This window comes from Fonsecaea multimorphosa, assembly GCF_000836435.1.
Source record: "Fonsecaea multimorphosa CBS 102226 unplaced genomic scaffold supercont1.13, whole genome shotgun sequence".
Taxonomy (NCBI): domain Eukaryota; kingdom Fungi; phylum Ascomycota; class Eurotiomycetes; order Chaetothyriales; family Herpotrichiellaceae; genus Fonsecaea; species Fonsecaea multimorphosa.
The window spans coordinates 483573-502108 of NW_015971647.1; the positions used below are offsets into that span (position 1 = coordinate 483573).

Genomic DNA, 18536 nt, shown 5'->3' on the forward strand with positions numbered 1-18536 from the left:
TGCCAGAACAAGACTAGCATCGGGGCCGTGCCGGTTGTTTGCCGGGCCGCGCTTTAAAGAGGTTGACAAGGCTGGCACGGCGAGGCTGGATCTACACTTTGCATTTTCTGTATCGATTGGACGGAGCATACGGGTAGGAGATGCATACCTAGGTATTTGCATGGATGGAAGTGCAATGTGACGATTGCGTGTAATATTGGCGTCTGAGAGACTGGTGTAAAGCGGGCGCACCATTGTTCAAATGCAGCCCAACCAAGCATGCGTCCCCCATGAAGATGCAGGTCTCCTTGTCTTTCTATTCTTGTGCCAGGAAGGGATTTTACGGACGACGGCACGCAGTACGAGTACGCAGGAGTGATGTCGTACAAGCAAGGGTGTTGCTTGAGACGGCCATACTCGAGCAGAACTGGCAGTCTTCCTGTCTGATGGTAGTCGGCCGGTCTCCAGTGTTTGACCTTATCAACCCACGTATGCACTCGTACGGGTTATTCATTCGATGGGAATAGGGGAAGAACGTCTACGAATACCTATGTCGAATGACGCGGACGTTCTCCGTAGGTACAGAGAACTCTCCTATTCCGCCCATAAAGAGGCTGCGTTGGTGGTCTTGGATACGCAATAATTGGCTTCGCTAGTTTGCTTGTGGCGCCCTTAATTCGCCGGGGCTGTTCCCTAACGTGCTCGCATTTGTACGGGTATGGAGCCCCTAGAGCCCCAAGCAAACATTCCAAAGCACTGGCCGAGATCAACAAACAAGTGGCTCTAACAGCCCCAGTGGCCCCCCGTAGCCCCCAGTGGCCCCCAGTGGAACGCCCAATACCAGCCTCGGCTGCTTAGCCCCAGTGCCATTGGGCTTCCATATTGGTAGGCGACCTTCTTACGTGTTGCCTCGTTTCGATGAGCGCCCTTTTAACCGGAACACCCATCCTAGTGACTGGGTCGCTACCCGCCTCACCAGGCCTAAAAGAGCTTCGAGACCCTAGGCGTTTACCTAGACTTAGGTATGCGCCTGTTTGACCCATTTTTCAGCTCAAGCCCAGCGCAGGTACAAACCCCTGCTCTCCTGAGTCCTGACTTCAGGCTCTCCCTGAGAAGACGACGAAAGTTCAGAGCGCGTGTTCTGTGCCGGCTGTGCAGAGCCTTTCCCACGTTTTTCAAGCCGCCTGCCTCAGCACTCTGCTGTTCTTGCCTTTGTTCTCCTCCATGCTCCTCTTCCCGCCACCCGCACCGATGATCCTTCGACACCGAATATAGTGAGACAATATGCTCAGCTATAAGCAGCGTTTCCCAGCGATATCTACCAATCTTCTTCCCTAGCGTTGGGCCGTTTGGAACGTATTTGGATATCTACAAAGAGGAGGGAGACTGGGAGTCGGCGCAACGGAACACTAGGACAATGCAGGCTATAAAGTACGGTATGAGGGAACCCTCAGTCGACAGCCTCAACGATGGCCGCAGCCGCTATGTTCCAAGCTCGGTCTACAGTGGTGCAGGGCCTGTCGAGGACTCGCCAGCACTCGCCCAAGGCCACAACTTCATGTCGGGAGCGCTGCGAGGTCCGTTCGAAGAGCAGGAGACACCCCCAGCCCGTTTCACGCAGGTATGTGCAATCGATTGTTGAGCTGACTCGAGGTGCTGAGACGTGGACAGCCATCCCAGAACGCCCCGCGGAACTCAACACTTCTAAATATCAATGACCCTGTGGCAATGCATTTGTTGACCGAGACGGCCATTAGCGACAGCAGAGAATTCGAGGTGCTGTCATTCGAGGAGGTAGAGCAGCTGAAGAAAGAGAGGAGCTTTTTGAAAGGAAAGATCGAAACGACAAGACGGAAATTGGCATTGGAAAGCAAACTGCGAGACGCCGCCCAGTCCCTCAATCGTCTCTATTCAACCCGCGAGTCCCCCGACACGGGATCGTCTCCAAAATCCCCAAAGAAATCGCGGCGCAGTTTATTGGGTAGCAGACGAGGCGGTGACGAGGTAGTGCATCGTGCAGACGATGAATACGCCGCAAGCATGAAAAAGGTGGAGGAGTTCTCGCGTGAGCTGTTCCAGCTGGAGAAAAGACTCCAAGAGATAGATCGGCGCATCCTTCAACATACGGCCGGTATTCTGCAGATGACCCACAGAGGCCTCAAGAAGAATATTCGCAGGAATGAACTGCCCCGGAGTCCGGAGAGCATGACAAGTCAGACGAACGGGCGAGGTTCTGCACTGGACGCCAGGGACGATTTTGATGAGCGGAGTCTCTACCAGGTTCCGGACTATGTCACAGAGTTTGGACAAATTCCTCACAGCTTGAACAAGGGCGGAGCTGGATCTCGGGCTGTCGACGGTTTTGCGGTCCGTCTGCATGAACTGAACCAACGCCTACATTTGATGATCACCCAAGCGAGTCTGCAGGAACATTTTGACCCACCACCTCAGCCTTCTGATGCGCACATGACCGGAGGTGTCGATGCGCAAATCCAAGCATATCTTGGCTACATGTCCCAGGGTTTGGATGCAATGGAAGCTGCCCAAGCTCGATCCAATGCAGCTATTCAGCAATCCATCTTTGATACCGAAGAACAGCTTGAAGATGTCAATATTCGACTCCATGATATGCTGGAAAGAACAAACTCTGTCGGTCACAGCCCTGTGCTACAGCAAGATGAACCCCGCGGCAAGGACCTACAGTCACAGTTGGCCTTCTCTTCTTCTGTCATCGAGCGACTGAACAAACGTGTGGAGACCCTCGTCGAACAGAAGGATATCTTGACCCGCCAAATTCAACAGCAACGCGAACTCAACAGCAAGTCCGATGCTCAGCGAGATGCCAAGATCCACGAATTGGTGGCTGAGTTGAAAGAGTCAAAGCGGTCTCAAACAAACAGCGAACAAGAAGCTCAGCATTCTCGTGATCAGATCAATTTGCTCATGGAGGAGCTGGATCTTGCGAAGCAACAAAGCGTCCTTTTGGAACAGGAACGAGGTGCAGACGACAGCAAAGCCCTTGAACTCGAACGAGCTGCCCGCAAAGAGGCGGAAGAAAAGTTTCTGGCCGAATTACAGGCCAAGCAAGAGGAGCATAGCCGACTGCAATCTGACATACAGCAGACACGCATGGACCTGGAATCTAAGTCTCTGGAAGCAGCAAATCTAGCGACAAGTCAAGCGCAGGCACAGGCGGCGCACGAGGAAGTGGTCAACGACCTCCGGAACCAAGTGGACGCGCTGAGTAGTGCGAAGGCTGACGCAGAGTCGGAACTCTCGAAACTGCGTGCGGAGATGCAAGTGCTCGAATCCGAAGTGGTGCGAGCACAGACAGAGTTGACCATGGTCAAGGCTGAGTTGGATGGTGCTTATGGAACACGTGCTCAGCGAGCAGCCGACGTGAGCATGAATCCCGCCATTCAGAAGGAAATTGACAGCTTGAATCTGCGAAACAATGAGCTGGAAAGCCAAGTGAACAGCCTGAGAAGGGAACACGAGGCTAAAGACGCAGAGAGCGTCGAGCTACAAAACAAGGTCGTGGCTCTGCAGAGGGAGCTAAAAGAGACTATCGAAGAGTACGAAGTCATGACGAGGCAGAGCATTGACGACGAAAAGGAGCGTGAGCGGCTTGAGGAGAGGGTCGACGCGTTGCAGCAGCAATGTGAAGCGCTCGAAAACCAACTCAATGAAGAGAAAGTGAAAGGCCTGGGTGCCAAGGTTTCGTCGCCCACAGAAACGACGTCCACCATGGTTTTGAAGAACGAATTCAAGAAGATGATGCGTGAGACTCGAGCAGAGAATCTCAAAATCCTCAAGGTAAGACAATCCGGGTTGCTGTGGTGGCGGTGCATGATGATAGAGGCTAACAGTGTTATTAGTCCGAGCAAGAGGAAAGACGCCGCTTGGAAGGCATCATTAAGAGCCTGAAGAAAGATCTTCAGCAACGGCACTCGCAGAAGGAACCGCCTTCGACGCCGATGGAAGCGGCGGAGTCCCGCTAATGTTTTTCATGACCGTTATGACCTATCGACGACCAACACAGACACTTATGGATGGTCAACACTAGACAAAACCTGGACCGCTTTCTCTTGGCTCCGGCGGTTCCTCTTGTACTACGCATATTGGGATTTTTGAATCTGTATCAATAGAAGTACAAGCATTGGGAAGGGTATGTAATGCATTTCTTAGGCGAGATTTTGGACTTGGACAACCAGTGTCTGCAGCATACTGAAGCAATAGGACTTGAGGAAAATATCTACATGTTAATGGAAGGTCTGCGTCCCTGGCGACTGCTGTTTCAATCTTTTCCAACCTGTTCTCATTCCACCGCGACTGCAGCTTCAACATCTCGCCTTCCAACCTTCTCCCGGAAAATCGAGACAACTCAGTAACCATCCTCTGTGTTCTATCTCTACCTTTTCAGACTGTCAAAGTCACCAATCGCTTATGGTACACATTCTTTTGCCACATCCTGCCAGACCAGAGTCGTGAACATCCACCTTGCTCGTATCAAGGTGGACTGCTCCGATGACTGGTCCGCCGGATCATGCGCTATATTGAGCCGGTTTTCAAACCGAAGTCATGGCCGTTGGAGTATCCTCGCTGCATCACCCTCGAGGCTTCATTGTACCTCCAAAGCCAAAGCAAAAGGTTGTCCGCAAGATACGATCATCACCGTCGTTGCGACATGAGTTAGCTTTGTCGGATGAATCAGCCCCAGAAGACTCGATATATAATGCCGAACCCGTCCATTCGCGTGAAAATCTACCCCGGACAGCAGCGATAAACCCGGCCGATGCACAAGATCTTCCTAGTTCCCTGGGCCTGGCTTCCTCTTCTCGGATCCCTCTCAGTAGGCATTCCACGTCGCACAGCAACTGGCCAACACCGCAGCTCAACCCGATAATAGAACACAAGTCGTCGCTCAATTCAGTTCCTCCTGACAAGTCCACTCCGGCTCGCGACAGCTTGCAGCCTTCCGTCAAGGTCTACCGGCGTCGCTCTTTTTCGGTCAACGACCTGGGCTGCGTCCTGAGACAGGACATCATACAACGCAATTCTACAAATTCCACTTCCTCGGAAGAAAGCATACATAGAGGTGGCTGGTGTCCTTCGTTCCCCATTAAACCTCCAGTCTCACCACCAGCCAGGGTTTCAACACCGCCAGGATTGCCACAATTCGGCACCGAGCAGGCGATGTTCCTGCGGCTGGTGCAGCAGCAGCCGACGAACAGACTCTCATTCTGGAATCGCTTTTGGAGACGTTCTTCGGACAGCAACGATGAGCAAGCTGTAGGGAGCCCCAATTATGAAGGTTCTCCAAGGATAGCAGCACAGAGGCCATCAAGCGGTGGTCCTTCCAACTCGGTCGAGCTCTTTGAGCGCACTTTGGCTGCAATAGGTATGGCCACCGTTGTGGAACTTCCGAGTGCAGCATTGTCGAACTCTCGGGCATCTCTGCCGCGTGGAGTCTACAAGGCCAATATCCCTGGAGCGCTCGCTCGAGCTAATGACGGTACATTGGTGAGAGGGAGATTTGGCCCTCGCGCCAGCGGCCATGATATCGGTTCCCGTAATCTCGAGTCGCACCCTCTGGGTCGGTTAAGAGAATCGAGCGCGATTCAGGAGGCCATGAGGGAGATAGACAAGGCCTGCGAGAGGACCAACCTTGAAAACGCCATTCTTCAAAGTCGCTCTGAAGTATCACCTGCGGTGCGAAGGGAAGCCTGGGCCAGCGATCAAACGCTCAACTTGCCCGCGCAATTTAGTCCGAGGAGTGAAACGGAATTTTGTGCTCCCTTCACCTCCCCGACCTCGACCTGGAGAGGCATTTCCCCAAACCATCCCGTAAGAAATCCCGCACGTGCAGAACCTCCGGTATTTTCTCTGCTCAGCGTCGACAGTATCACGGGTGGTCCGCGCAGCGCCAGTGTCATCGCGGTCCATGAGAGTAACGGGACAGACGGCAAGAGGCAAAAATGCAGGAACTGCTGGACTCGCCTTTGGCGGGCTCTTTGGGGGGATTGAAGCTGGGCAGGGCTCGACGGAGGGGGAGGAGGCATGGATATGTACGAGGGATGTCCATAGAAACGATAGGAGCAGTGCATTCATATATTTCATGGGTTCTCTGTTCCTCGGTGCCTTGTACGCTCTTGTTGCTACATCACCTAGAACCCCTAGTCTCGAGAAATCAAGCGTCCTCCCACCACTTGAATCCTGGTACAGATATCGCTTGAACGCTAGACAGAAAGAAAAAGGACGCGACGAGTCATCCGTAGATGAATAGACGGACACGGCACAAGCTTCGTTTGGTAGCTGGTATTACTAGCCTCATTTCATTTTATTTTTATTTCATCTCCATCAACTCGTCCCGTCCCAGCATTTTCGCCATGGGATCATCGGCCGCCATGCGATTGCGCTTGTACGACTCGAGCTCCTCCTCGGAGATGCCGGACTGGAGTTCTTGGAGGGTGCGTTTCTTTTTCGCAATATGCTCCGCCGGCGGCGGCGATGTTATTGTCGACTGCGCAGCGCCTATAGTGTCGGCTTCGTCGAGGCCCTTCTTGCGCTCCTGGATGTCCTCGCCGTCTTGTTCGAGGCGGAGTCTTTGGCCTCCTTCGCCCAGGACGGCTTCTGTTCTGGCGGTGGCGGTGGCACTCTTCGTATCACTGCCGTCGAGGTCGCCATTGCCGTTCTCAATCTGTAACTGCAGCGACTGGCCCGTCCTCATTCCCTCGCTGGCTTCCCAGGCCCGCCGGCCCTCTTCGCCCGTGCAATAGCTGTTCTTCACCGTCGAGTGGCAGCACGCGTACCCCCACTTGAAGTCCTTCCACCACGATCCCCACACGGATGTGTGGTTGTTCTGGAAGACGTCCTCGGGGTACTTGGACCGCGCGACGGTGCGTTCGGACCCCTTGATGTGGCCCGAGTCGTCGTACTCGACGTACCGTTCGTTGGCGACGACGTTGTGGTGTTTGATTCTCTTGGCTGCGGGGTGGTGGTTGTCGCTGCTTTCGGTCAAGAGGTATTCGTCCCCGCCGTATTTGTCTAGCAGGGCTTTCCGGGCGGCGGCCTTCTTCGCTGCCGCTTCTTGGGTTTGTTTCTTGCGCAGGATTTCCCCTTCGGTCGGGTTGGCTTGCAGGTGCAGTTTCTTCGTCGGGGACGACGTGTTCAGGTTGTTGTTGTTGTTGTTCTTCTCCTGCGTCTCCCATGCGTAGCGTTGGGCCCGCTCGAATTCCGCGGCGTCGTCGTGCGTGGCTGCTGGTCGGACGAAGCCTTCGTCTGCGTCGGCATCACCGTCCGCCACCTGGGCGGCGGATTTGTCCATGGACCGCGTCTTGGGGTCGTAGCGGGCGGATTCGAGATCGAGGTTTTTCAGGTAGTTTGCCGTGTCTTCTCGCAGGCGGAGCTGGCGCGTCGAGGTCGGTTGCGAGCGGCCCATGTCTGTCTCTTCGCCGTACTGGGTGTCATCGAGGTCTGCTGGCGTACCGCCGGATCCGTCACCGCCACTGCCGTCCTCTTTTTGGCCTGCAGCGGCGCGCTTGATGGCTTCCAGCTCCTCGTATTCTCGGACGACGGCGCTGTACTCTCGACTGTCGTACCCGTTCCACCGGTCTCTTTTGGCATCCCATCCCAACTGCACGTCCTCGACCACCTCGTCGGCCTGGATGTCCTTCCCCGTCCACCTCGCGCCCTGCTTCCTCGGCCGGCTGAGACATTCTTTGGTCTTGTGTGTCATGGCGCCGCAGTTCTCGCATGCGCCCTTGCGGAATTTCGTGGCCGCGGGCCCTTGCTTCTTGCCCCGGTCGTACCATTTTGCCTTGTCGAGAGTGTCCTTGGGGGCGGATTGGAGCCGTTGATGTTCGAGGTAGTCGGCGTCCGAGTGGGTGGTCTCGGCCCAGAAGGGACGCTTTGAGATGAAGGAGGGGATGTACTCGTTGCGGGTCTGGTCTGGCCCGGGGGGCTTTTTGTTCTGCTGCGCCATTCTCGAGGGTCGAGTCGACGGGTGTAGGATATTCAGCTGGCGCGAGGGGGGAGTTGATGGTTGTTATTGCCGTTGCGATGTGCTCGGTGTGAAAAGTGCAGTCGTAAAGTGAACGAGGGAACAAGAGGCGAAAATCCGCAAGCGACAAGGCTGCATCGCAGCCTCGGTCGATTCCGCGCCGCACGTCAATACTTCCCCCACCTTTGTAAACATTGACTTCCTTCTTTCTACACCATACCTCTAACTGAGAGCTCTTTTTGGAGATGGGAAACCCTGGTCATAATGTTTAGGAATTCTATCACATCCCACAGAATACGCAACAGGGCGCCGCAAACATGAGAAAGACGCGTCGATTACCTTACAACACTCATGGATACCTTCCGAGTCCGCCTCAACTGCGTGGATCACTACCAAGCTACCCCAGTTGACGGTTTAGATCCTCTTGTACCCCTCGGCACCGGCAACGAGAAGTCCAATGACAGACCTCGGATATCCGTCATTCGCGTCTTCGGCGCAACCCCGACCGGGCAGAAGGTGTTGATGCATATCCATGGGGCCCTTCAATATACCTACATCGAGTACAGCGGCAGTCTGGTCCCCCAGGACGTCGACGTGGCTATTCGTACGCTGCAGCTCTCCATCGATCACGCTCTGGCCGTGAGCTACCGCAAGAACATCTACGAAGGGAAGCATCGATATGTTGCCCACATCTCCTTGGTCAAGGGCATTCCATTCTATGGCTTCCACGTCGGATACAAGTTCTACCTCAAGATATATCTGCTGAATCCACTGCACATGACGAGACTGGCTGATCTGTTGCGAGAAGGGGCAGTCATGAAGAGAGTGTTGCAGCCGTACGAAAGTCACATGCAATATCTCGCGCAATGGATGTGCGACTACAATCTTTATGGGTGTGGCTATATCGACTGCCAGAAAGTCAAGTTTCGTGCGCCGGTCCCTAAATATGCCGATTTGACCAATCCAATGCATCAATGGCACGACCTTTCAATTCCCTTGGACGCCATTTTCGACAATGCCCACCTACCCAAACAGAGCCATTGTTCGCTCGAGGTGGACGTGCATGTCAAGGATATTTTGAACCGCAACGACGTCCACGCTCGCACATTACACCACGACTTCATCGAGCGCATTCATTCCATCCCGTCGGACGCCAAGCTGGTGCAGAGCATGGCTGGGCTCTGGAAGGATGAGACTCGACGGCGAAAATTGAGAATGGGGCTCAAGGACCCGAATAGCAGCCCGTTCCCTCCTGAAGTTCTGATATCTATGTCGGCAGATCCGAGAAATAAGGCTGACGGAGGTTGGATCCACGAGCACGAATTTCGTGACAAGGTCGCCGAGCTCGCGGCGGAGGAGTTGGACAAAAGTGATAAGCAGAAGATTTCTTTCGAGACCTTTGTGAAGCCCACATCCCTCGAAAACACCGTTCGCACAGCGTTAGAGAGCATCGACGACCTGTATCCGGACAGAATCTGCATGCTCCAGCAGACAAATCTGAATGACAGTCTCAATGGTAACAACGCTGCGCAAGAGGAGCACCGCCAGACTGTGATTGATCAGTGCCTACCGGGGCATCTCGGAGACGGCTCGGGCTCAAGCATGAATGGAGACGGCACCGAGGAAGGATCGTCTGATCGGTCGCCACAGACAGAAGGCCAGAATGACAACAACTCCAAACCTGCCGACAGGCAAGTCTTAACACCCATCAGCTCCTCTGAATATGAACGATATGGCATTCGCCCTGCCGGCGACACGGATCATCTTGATGAAGATGCATTTGAAGTACCACCAGAATATCTGAACACTCATACTGGCGTCACAAACGGCACCAAGAGGGCACGATTTGGAGAGGCACCAACGTTCAAACCGAGGAAAAGACAGAAGCACTTAGTTGATGGCGAGAACATTTTGCCTGACGTCGGGCATTGGGACTCGGAGGGGGACCCAGATCTCTCGCATGAGGAAGACATGATCGAACCTGGCGCAGAGCCAACGGAGGAAGAGATGCGAAACATCCCGTTGCCTCAAGATACCGTCGAGCGTATTTCACTCAGGGGCCAACAGCCCAGGTCAAAGAACGCGCTTGTAGACGGACCGACCTCTGCGAATCTCTCGCAACAATCGACATTGTCTTTTCCAACGGTAAAAGATCCCACGGATCCTGCTACTATACTCCGACTGAGCCAGAAGAGCGCTGCTTCACAAAACACCTCCAAGGGCTCAACTATTGAGCCTCCCGTATCTCCGGCGACATTGAAGACGCCCGCAAAATCTGCGTCCACGGCCTCAGAACAAACCCAAATGCCTCTCACCCTAGGTGCAAGCATCAGGTCGTCCAATTTGATCCAGCTCAGTCTCCACGGCCTTCCAAAATGGCAGGCAGGCAATCGTTTTCAATTGTATCAGCCTCGCCCGCCAAGCTTCAGACAGGTCGAGTCGACTATGTGGCAGAATGGTCTACCGGATGTGATCTACCAAGAAGCATATTACAGCCATGAGGAAGATGTCCCTAACCAGTCCAGAGAATACGCTGGTCGCGAGTTCAAGCTTGAGAGTGCAACCGTGCCGTATCTACCTGACTTTGATGCCACAGGGACGTCCTTGGCAACATTTGGTCGGAAACCTCCCTCACTGCTAGATTCTGCAGCAGAAAGGGTTCGCGATAATCAGAGACGCAAACGCTGTACCATTTCTGAATGGGTCATAGCTGCCACTCCCCCTCGGAAAGTAGATGTACTCTCCTGGTTGCAAGAAGAAAATGATGGAAAAGTCAACGGGAAGCAACCTGGCAAGCTTCTGGCGCGAGGCAGGGCGCTTTCGCAAATTGATGGTCCAACGCAGAAGAATGCACACGGCTTCAAATATTCTCAGAAGCAGCCCAGTACCAGCGTACAGCACGAGACGCAGTATATGAACGTGATGAGCTTGGAGGTACATGTCAACACTCGAGGTTCTCTTGCACCGAATCCTGATGAAGATGCTATTGCTTGTATATTCTGGTGTGCGCAGACCGACGATGACGGTATTGACACCGAGCCAGGCAAGAGCGGCCTCCATATCGGAATTCTTGCTGTTGCTGGTGATTCGCAGACCGCCAAGAGGATATCTCGCAATGTCCCTTATGACGTTGAGGAAGAGCCCACCGAACTTGACGTTCTTACAAGATTTGTCGACATTGTGAGGTTCTACGACCCTGATATCCTGACCGGTTATGAAGTTCACAATAGTTCATGGGGGTATCTCATTGAAAGAGCACGAGTCAAGTACGACCTCAATTACTGCGATGAGCTGTCCAGAATGAAGTCTCAATCCCACGGTAGATTTGGCAAGGAAGACGACCGCTGGGGCTTCAACCACACCTCGACAGTTCGTGTCACTGGTCGACATACGATCAATATCTGGAGAGCTATGCGTGGCGAACTGAACCTGCTTGGCTACACTATGGAAAACGTTGTCTATCACTTGCTACGTCAAAGGATACCTCATTATAGCTTTGCTGATTTGACAAAGTGGTACAAAAGCAAGAATCCTCGCGACCAGGCCAAAGTCATTGAGTACTTCACTTCGAGGGCACAGATCGACATCGAAATTCTCGAAGCTAACGAATTGATCCCGAGAACGAGCGAGCAGGCACGGCTGTTGGGCGTTGACTGGTTCTCAGTCATATCGCGCGGTTCACAGTTCAAGGTAGAGTCCTTGATGTTTCGCATAGCAAAGCCGGAGAACTTTATCCTAGTTTCGCCCAGTCGCCGGCAAGTTGGTGGCCAGAATGCGTTGGAGTGCTTGCCACTGGTCATGGAGCCTCAAAGCGACTTCTATACCAGTCCATTGCTGGTACTCGACTTTCAGTCTCTTTACCCCAGCGTCATGATAGCCTATAACTATTGCTACTCGACTTTCCTTGGCCGAGTCGTCGGCTGGCGAGGTGCCAACAAAATGGGCTTCACAAACTATCGTCGGGAACCCAGATTGCTAGAGTTGCTCAAGGATTACATCAATATCGCACCAAACGGGATCATGTACGCCAAGCCCGAGATTCGCAAGTCCCTACTGGCAAAGATGCTGAGCGAGATTCTCGAGACCAGAGTCATGGTCAAGAGTGGGATGAAAGTGGACAAGGATGACAAGACGTTGCAGAGGCTGTTGAATAACAGACAACTTGCCCTGAAGCTTATTGCCAATGTCACATACGGCTACACATCTGCATCGTTTTCTGGAAGGATGCCGTGCTCCGAGATCGCCGACAGCATCGTACAGACCGGTCGCGAAACGCTCGAGAAGGCGATTGCTCTGATCCACTCGGTTGAGCGGTGGGGTGCGGAAGTGGTATATGGTGATACCGACAGTCTCTTCGTCTACCTCAAGGGCCGGACAAGAGAGCAAGCCTTCGACATTGGTGAAGAGATTGCCGACACAATTACGCAGATGAATCCTCGGCCGGTGAAGTTGAAGTTCGAGAAGGTCTATCATCCGTGTGTTTTGCTTGCGAAAAAAAGATATGTGGGATTCAAGTACGAAAGTCGAAACCAGACCGTGCCGGATTTTGACGCTAAAGGCATCGAGACTGTCCGCCGAGACGGCACTCCGGCCGAGCAGAAGATTGAGGAAACCGCATTGAAACTGTTATTTCGCACCTCTGATTTAAGTCAGGTCAAGGCATTTTTCCAGTCTCAGTGTGCCAAAATCATGCAAGGCAGAATCTCGATCCAGGACTTCTGTTTTGCTAGAGAAGTCAAGCTCGGGACTTACAGTGACAAGGGCCCGCCGCCTCCTGGTGCACTCATTAGCGCTCGAAAAATGGTGGAGGATCCGAGACTGGAGCCTCAGTACGGAGAACGAGTTCCATATGTGGTTGTCACAGGGGGACCAGGCGCGAGGCTAATCGATCGTTGCGTGGCACCGGAGGTCTTGCTCAACGACGCGTACTCGGAGCTCGATGCGGAATATTACATATCAAAGAACATCATTCCACCTCTTGAGCGGATCTTCAACTTGGTAGGGGCCAATGTTCGCCAGTGGTACGACGAAATGCCGAAATACCAGCGTATCAGGAGGGTGGACGCTGGCCCTGGAACAGACGGGAAAATTGGTGGAAGGCCCCAAAAGACGCTGGAGTCGTACATGAAATCATCGACATGTCTTGTCTGTCGCGAACGACTGGAAACTCCGGCCCCGCTATGTGACAGGTGCTCTCGGCGATCCGCAGCAACCATGCTAGCACTACGCTCGAGACTCATGAAAGCCGAGAGAAAAGCGGCACAACTAGCCAAGGTGTGTCGGTCTTGCTCGGGATTCGGGTGGAATGAAGAAATACGATGTGATAGCAAGGACTGTCCTGTCTTCTACTCACGAACGAGACAGAAGACTGCTCTTGCGAATGAAGAAGCCCAGATTCTACCTGTTTTGGAAACACTAGAGAGGGTCAAGGACGAAGGGATAGATTGGTGAGGTATTGCATTTATGAAAGGAGCGAGGCATTGGTCGGTCTTTGGATAGCATGGGAACAGCGTTCGTTGGATTGGGGCGAGGGACCTGGGACTGGGACTAGTGCATGTGATACCCCGTTGGTTATGAGGCTGCAACGCAGGACATGGGGATGTGACGACGTATATTATGGAAAGTCAGGTCAATCTGCATTGTATGAGCACGGGGTATTGCAATGTTCTCGATGTATCGAGACACCTACGAGCTAGAGTTCTTGATACGTACTAGCGCATTGCCGCCTTGTCGCTTGACTCGCAGTTGAGTGGCAGTGGTCAACGTCTCCATCAGACTCACATCCACCACCTTCACAACAACTTGCGCATGGCACCAGAAAGGAGTGGGACGACCACACTGCCCGAGGAACCCTGCCGGCTAGTAGACATGCTCGTGGCCTTTCCATTACTCTGCTGCAATCGGCAATATGAATTCTGCTCCGAGGCGGACGAGTCTGGCATGCAACTACTGCCGCTACAGGTACACCAATCCAAACAGATGATCCCAGGCTGTCAGACATTAACCAACAGAACAGAAAGCGACGATGTGATGGCAATGTTCCCACCTGCAAGACGTGCCGAGACAGAGGCCTAGACTGCGTATATGGCAACGGTACGTCACCGAGGTAAGTCCCTGGATGCTTGACTGCCGATTTGTATAAGTGCTCGACGACGCTAAACTGTTGCAAAATCTGGCAGGCGTGGACCACCTGATGCCCAGTCAAGTCGCCTCGACGCGATTGAAGATGTGCTACGACAACATTCAACCATCATCAACTCCATCCGTGCAAGCCCACCTCAGCCACCCGGGTCATCGTCGACCACGCCAACCTTTGCGTATGAGAACACGTTCAGCATAAGTACAGCCCGACCACAGCAAGAAGATGCCGGGCTCGGAACATCTACGAGCGCAGAGATTGACAGGCCGGAACCCACAGCAGGGCGAGAGGACGACCCAGTTCCTCCACTGACGATCCCTCTCGGCCACCAAACTAGCACAAGCAGTCTTCTTACATTACCGCAGATGCGTACACTAACGGGTGACTTCCCAGAGGAGTTTCTCTTCCTGGTCGAAGAGAATCGACCGCGGACTTTGTGGTTGCAACACGTCAGGGCGGCGCATGAGGAGATGGAGCAAGACTTTCTCCATGTTGACAGATCATTTGCCGACAGCTGTTTTGAACGATATTGGACACTGGTACATCCGTACCGCCCTATCTTTGACCTGGAAGATCTCACGTCACTATACGAAAGGACGATGAATCAAGGGCTCCAGGAGGATACATCCTCTGCTCTCCTTTTGTCTCTCCTCGCACTGGGGGCCACTGCAGACGACCCTATTAAGCCCACCACCCTCAGACACACCGGTGATGAGCTGATCAAAAAAGCTCTTCGAATACTCTTTCCGTGCTGGGCTATGACATTTAGCGGGGATCTTGTTCTGTCTCAGGCGCTCATTCTCTGCGCACTTTACTGCTGCTATGTGGTCGAGCCCCTGCCTGCCTGGAGGCTTGCACACATGGCATCAACAAGTGTCCAGCAAATGTGAGTTTGGCCATTACCCCAAACAGCCAATGTATGGTCAAGTCTGACTGGCTCCCTTCAGGCGCAGACAGCATTTATCCAAGGATAGCAGTGAAGGTGTCATCAGAGTCAGTTGGGCGTGCTTCTTAATCGAATGGTACGTCTGTTGGCCCAAGCTATTGCCGAAAACCAGGTATTGATAGCAGGTCTCAACTAGCGACATCCTGGCCGAGTTCCATCAACCTAGAAGTGGTATCGAGCCGCTAGTTGATAGGTTGCCCTTTCCGACATACAGCAACAGCACCGCACCGGAAAGCTTGTGGTCATTGGCCGACATATCGGCGAGGTCCTTGCTCAATCGGATACATCATACCGTGTACTTCACCGATAGCCTCTCTCTATACGCAGGTCGGTCACAGAACGCATGCGGGATTCTCTCGTCTGACCCGGATGCGTCACTGCTAAGAGTGTGCGAGGAACTCAATCGTCAGCTTGAAACGTGGTATGGGTCACTACCCGAGGCCATCAAACCGGATCTTTCGGGCAGACCAAGAGGTAGTGACCAAGCTTGTGTTTTGCGTCTCAGATATTGGTCTGCCAAACACAACATTTATCGACCATTTGTGGTCTACGTGACCTCACGAGCTGCAGAACAAGAGGGGACTATACCGGTGGTGGCCCTTGAGCGGTGCCGTCTTTGCCTTACTGCTACCCGAATGTTTATCCTCTCTGCGGGTCATGTTCTGGCGCAGAGGAACCCCTACATTTTTAGTACGGCGCAGTGGTAAGTTGTTTTCTCCTATCCGATCCGAAATCGCTAGCTAAGTGAGACTCCCATACAGCTGTATAGGCTATGCACTTATCATCGCGATCGCTGCTCAGACTCCTGCGCTATCCGACGCAGTTGACGATGCTTCAGAACTGCTGGAAATGGCTGTTGAGCTCGTGAAACCATGGGCTCTAACTGGATCGAGCATTGAATGCGGCCTTGAAATCGTAAATTCTGTACACAGAAAGCAGCGGCTGCGCAACCTTCGAGCCCGATAATCGTAGCCGTCATCAGAGACGGTTCTACGCAGAAGGTTCATGGGTCTACTTGCTGCCACATTTCTCGTTTCATTGGTATAGAAAGCAGTTCCTCACGACGGTCTGTCGATTTGCTGCACATGAAGTAAGTGTCTTTACAGTCTTGAAGACGCTCCACAGCAACGTGAGACCTGGAGTCAGCTTGAACAGCTGCATGCAGAGAGTTATCAATGGGCTGGTGGACGTCGTCCTTGGAACGACAACTTGCCAGGCACTCTCTCCACGCAACGTCTGACTTCAATTTCGATCCTTATATGCCTTTCCCCGCCATAACATTTTCAATAGCTGACTTGGCTTTTCCTTCGGCCTCGAGGAAAAATTTACAAGCATCTCCGAACCTTCTATTCAGCACTGAATTCTCGGCGATGAATTTGTCAACCTTGTCACCGCCGTCCACCACAAAGTCTGTGTCCATTGTGGCGAGCAATCCATTCCATTCAGGTCCTGAAAGCGGATCCAGAGCTTCCAATGTCTTCAGGCGCTCTGCGACGGTGAACTTAGCATACGGATGCTTGGGCTTCTTATTGACTACCGGAGGAAGAGTATCAGGTGTCTCCATGAGCTTCTTGAGATTGTGGCCTTGCACGGTGACATGTTGGCAGCCCAGTTCGGCCATCGCCAGAATCTCTGCAACATTGAAATGGCTGTTGAAGCAGGGAGGATCAGCAGAAGCTCTACTTCAAGCCGAGCCTTAGCCTTTGGTGCGCAACCTACCTCGCGATAACCATAATCGGCTGCTCCTTTCCTGTCTGCACATAGGCTTGCGCAAATGTCTTGAGGATGTGTATTACGCGGGCTGACATCGGATGCTGAAAGGACTGTCAGCTATTCATACCTTTTTAACACCAAAGATGGCAGAATGTACCTCGAGAGCTGGGTCTTTGACCTGTGGGCGTAGCGACGGATCCAAATGCGCGGCAATCTCTAGATTGAAGGTAAGATTGGTCGTCCAGAGTCGACATCTCGACCACGTTTTACTGACCATTGTAATATGGGCTGATGAACAGACAGTTTGACTGGCTTGCAGCGATGGCTTGTTCAAGAGAGAAGACAGCCGTCGCCAGTGTCCGAATGCCTTGGGCGTTTAGGTCAACGGCCGCCGAAGCCGCAGCACCAGAAAAGGGCAGCTTGATGGCGAAACGATCTCTTGAAACACCGGCCTTCTCAAATGCGTCGGCATACTGGTGACATTGTTTGATGATGGCGGCGCGGTCATTCACATAACGAAGGGAAGTCTGGACAAGCACACGCCCAGACAAGTATGGAACATTTCTGGCACACAGGGTGACCGCCTGAGACCTCAAAGCGGCCGTCAGAACTCGAATGTCCGAACGTTCGTGCAGGGACCGAAAAAGACGTACCGCCATGTCGTACACCTTCTCCCAGCCTTCTTTGCCATACTTGTCAACAAGCTCTTCTAGAAGCGTCTTATTCTCGGGTTTCAGCAACTCGCCCGTGATGACAGCTTGATTCGAAGTCTCTGGCCGGTACAGTTTAGCAATTAGAGATGCTTGCAGAGAGTCTGAGATCGACGTACGGTTGTGGGGAGTGAAAGGCAGGCTCTTGATGAGCTCTGTGTCTACATCGTCGACGTCGACGTTGCAGAGTTCCTCGAGTCTGTCGAGGAGCGAGCGCGATGCCATTGTTTACCTGTTCGTCTGATGTGCTTCGGGAAGGCTTGGACAAGCAAAGGTCTGCTGTGAGAGAGGTAAGAAAGGAGAGAAACTAAATCTTTGACGACCTGGTGTTGTCTACTAGTGTGAGCGCAGGTAGGAAGACAGTACTTCAAGCCCGGTCTCTCTTGTTTTAACCCCATCGCCTTCTTCTCGTATTCCCCCGACTCTTCTGGCTTCGCGTATCCCGGTGGGTGTCCGCTGTTTGAACTCTTCGTGCGGGAAGTATGTCCAATCCGCCTCTATGACCCACCAGGTCCTTTCCAAGCGATGGGCGGGTCTACAGTTGTTCAGCGGCGGTCCGCCCTCCGCCGCTAACCAGATACAGTATCCCTCACAGCACAAGCGCGCAACACCATGGACGATACTGGACCGAGCGAACTTCGTCTCCATCAAGCTCAGCGCGAGCAGACGGAGAAATATGGCCCGCTCAGAGTGGCCTCCTGTCTGTGGTGTCACTATACAGCCGATGACATGCTGGATCCATGTCGGCAGATGCCCTTTGCTGACCAAAAAAGATCTGGGAGGAAGTCATTGACTGCGTATTCATTTCATGAAACCCGTTCATTCTACCTCAACTGCGCACATACCGCAGGGACCAAAGCAGCCTCTTATTGACCACGCATCTCTTCATTGTCCCCAAGGCATTATTTCGTCCTCGATCTTCGGAATTAGCAAGCACCATGATCTTGACAGACTCCTCTGTCGAGCCCGTCATGAACGGACGACATACTGCAAATGGCGACTCTACCGCCAGAGACCTCTTCTCCCTCGACCACAGAACAATCATTG

General features: G+C 53.1%; 6 protein-coding genes across 6 annotated transcripts; 4 read left to right on the forward strand and 2 right to left on the reverse strand.

Annotated features, from left to right (window-relative positions):
- Positions 1-1396: 1396 nt before the first annotated feature.
- Z520_06878 (uncharacterized protein) lies at positions 1397-3980 on the forward strand (the record flags this gene model as incomplete). Its single annotated transcript, XM_016777378.1, has 3 exons — positions 1397-1600; positions 1651-3795; positions 3858-3980. 3 exons carry the CDS (start codon positions 1397-1399, stop codon positions 3978-3980), a joined length of 2472 nt encoding a protein of 823 aa, XP_016631549.1.
- Positions 3981-4560: 580 nt separating this feature from the next.
- Z520_06879 (uncharacterized protein) lies at positions 4561-5759 on the forward strand (the record flags this gene model as incomplete). Its single annotated transcript, XM_016777379.1, has 2 exons — positions 4561-5691; positions 5748-5759. The coding sequence occupies 2 exons, from the start codon at positions 4561-4563 to the stop codon at positions 5757-5759; spliced, it is 1143 nt and encodes a 380-aa protein (XP_016631550.1).
- A 566-nt stretch (positions 5760-6325) lies between these two features.
- On the reverse strand, positions 6326-7963 carry Z520_06880 (uncharacterized protein; the record flags this gene model as incomplete). The annotated part of the gene is made up of 1 exon (XM_016777380.1): positions 6326-7963. One exon carries the CDS (start codon positions 7961-7963, stop codon positions 6326-6328), a length of 1638 nt encoding a protein of 545 aa, XP_016631551.1.
- A 369-nt stretch (positions 7964-8332) lies between these two features.
- On the forward strand, positions 8333-13432 carry Z520_06881 (uncharacterized protein; the record flags this gene model as incomplete). The annotated part of the gene is made up of 1 exon (XM_016777381.1): positions 8333-13432. One exon carries the CDS (start codon positions 8333-8335, stop codon positions 13430-13432), a length of 5100 nt encoding a protein of 1699 aa, XP_016631552.1.
- A 633-nt stretch (positions 13433-14065) lies between these two features.
- Positions 14066-16032, forward strand: Z520_06882 (uncharacterized protein; the record flags this gene model as incomplete). Its single annotated transcript, XM_016777382.1, has 5 exons — positions 14066-14074; positions 14183-15006; positions 15068-15142; positions 15203-15769; positions 15828-16032. 5 exons carry the CDS (start codon positions 14066-14068, stop codon positions 16030-16032), a joined length of 1680 nt encoding a protein of 559 aa, XP_016631553.1.
- A 289-nt stretch (positions 16033-16321) lies between these two features.
- Positions 16322-17714, reverse strand: Z520_06883 (uncharacterized protein; the record flags this gene model as incomplete). The annotated part of the gene is made up of 6 exons (XM_016777383.1): positions 16322-16715; positions 16786-16880; positions 16937-16995; positions 17054-17363; positions 17433-17551; positions 17609-17714. 6 exons carry the CDS (start codon positions 17712-17714, stop codon positions 16322-16324), a joined length of 1083 nt encoding a protein of 360 aa, XP_016631554.1.
- Between the last annotated feature and the right edge of the window lie 822 nt (positions 17715-18536).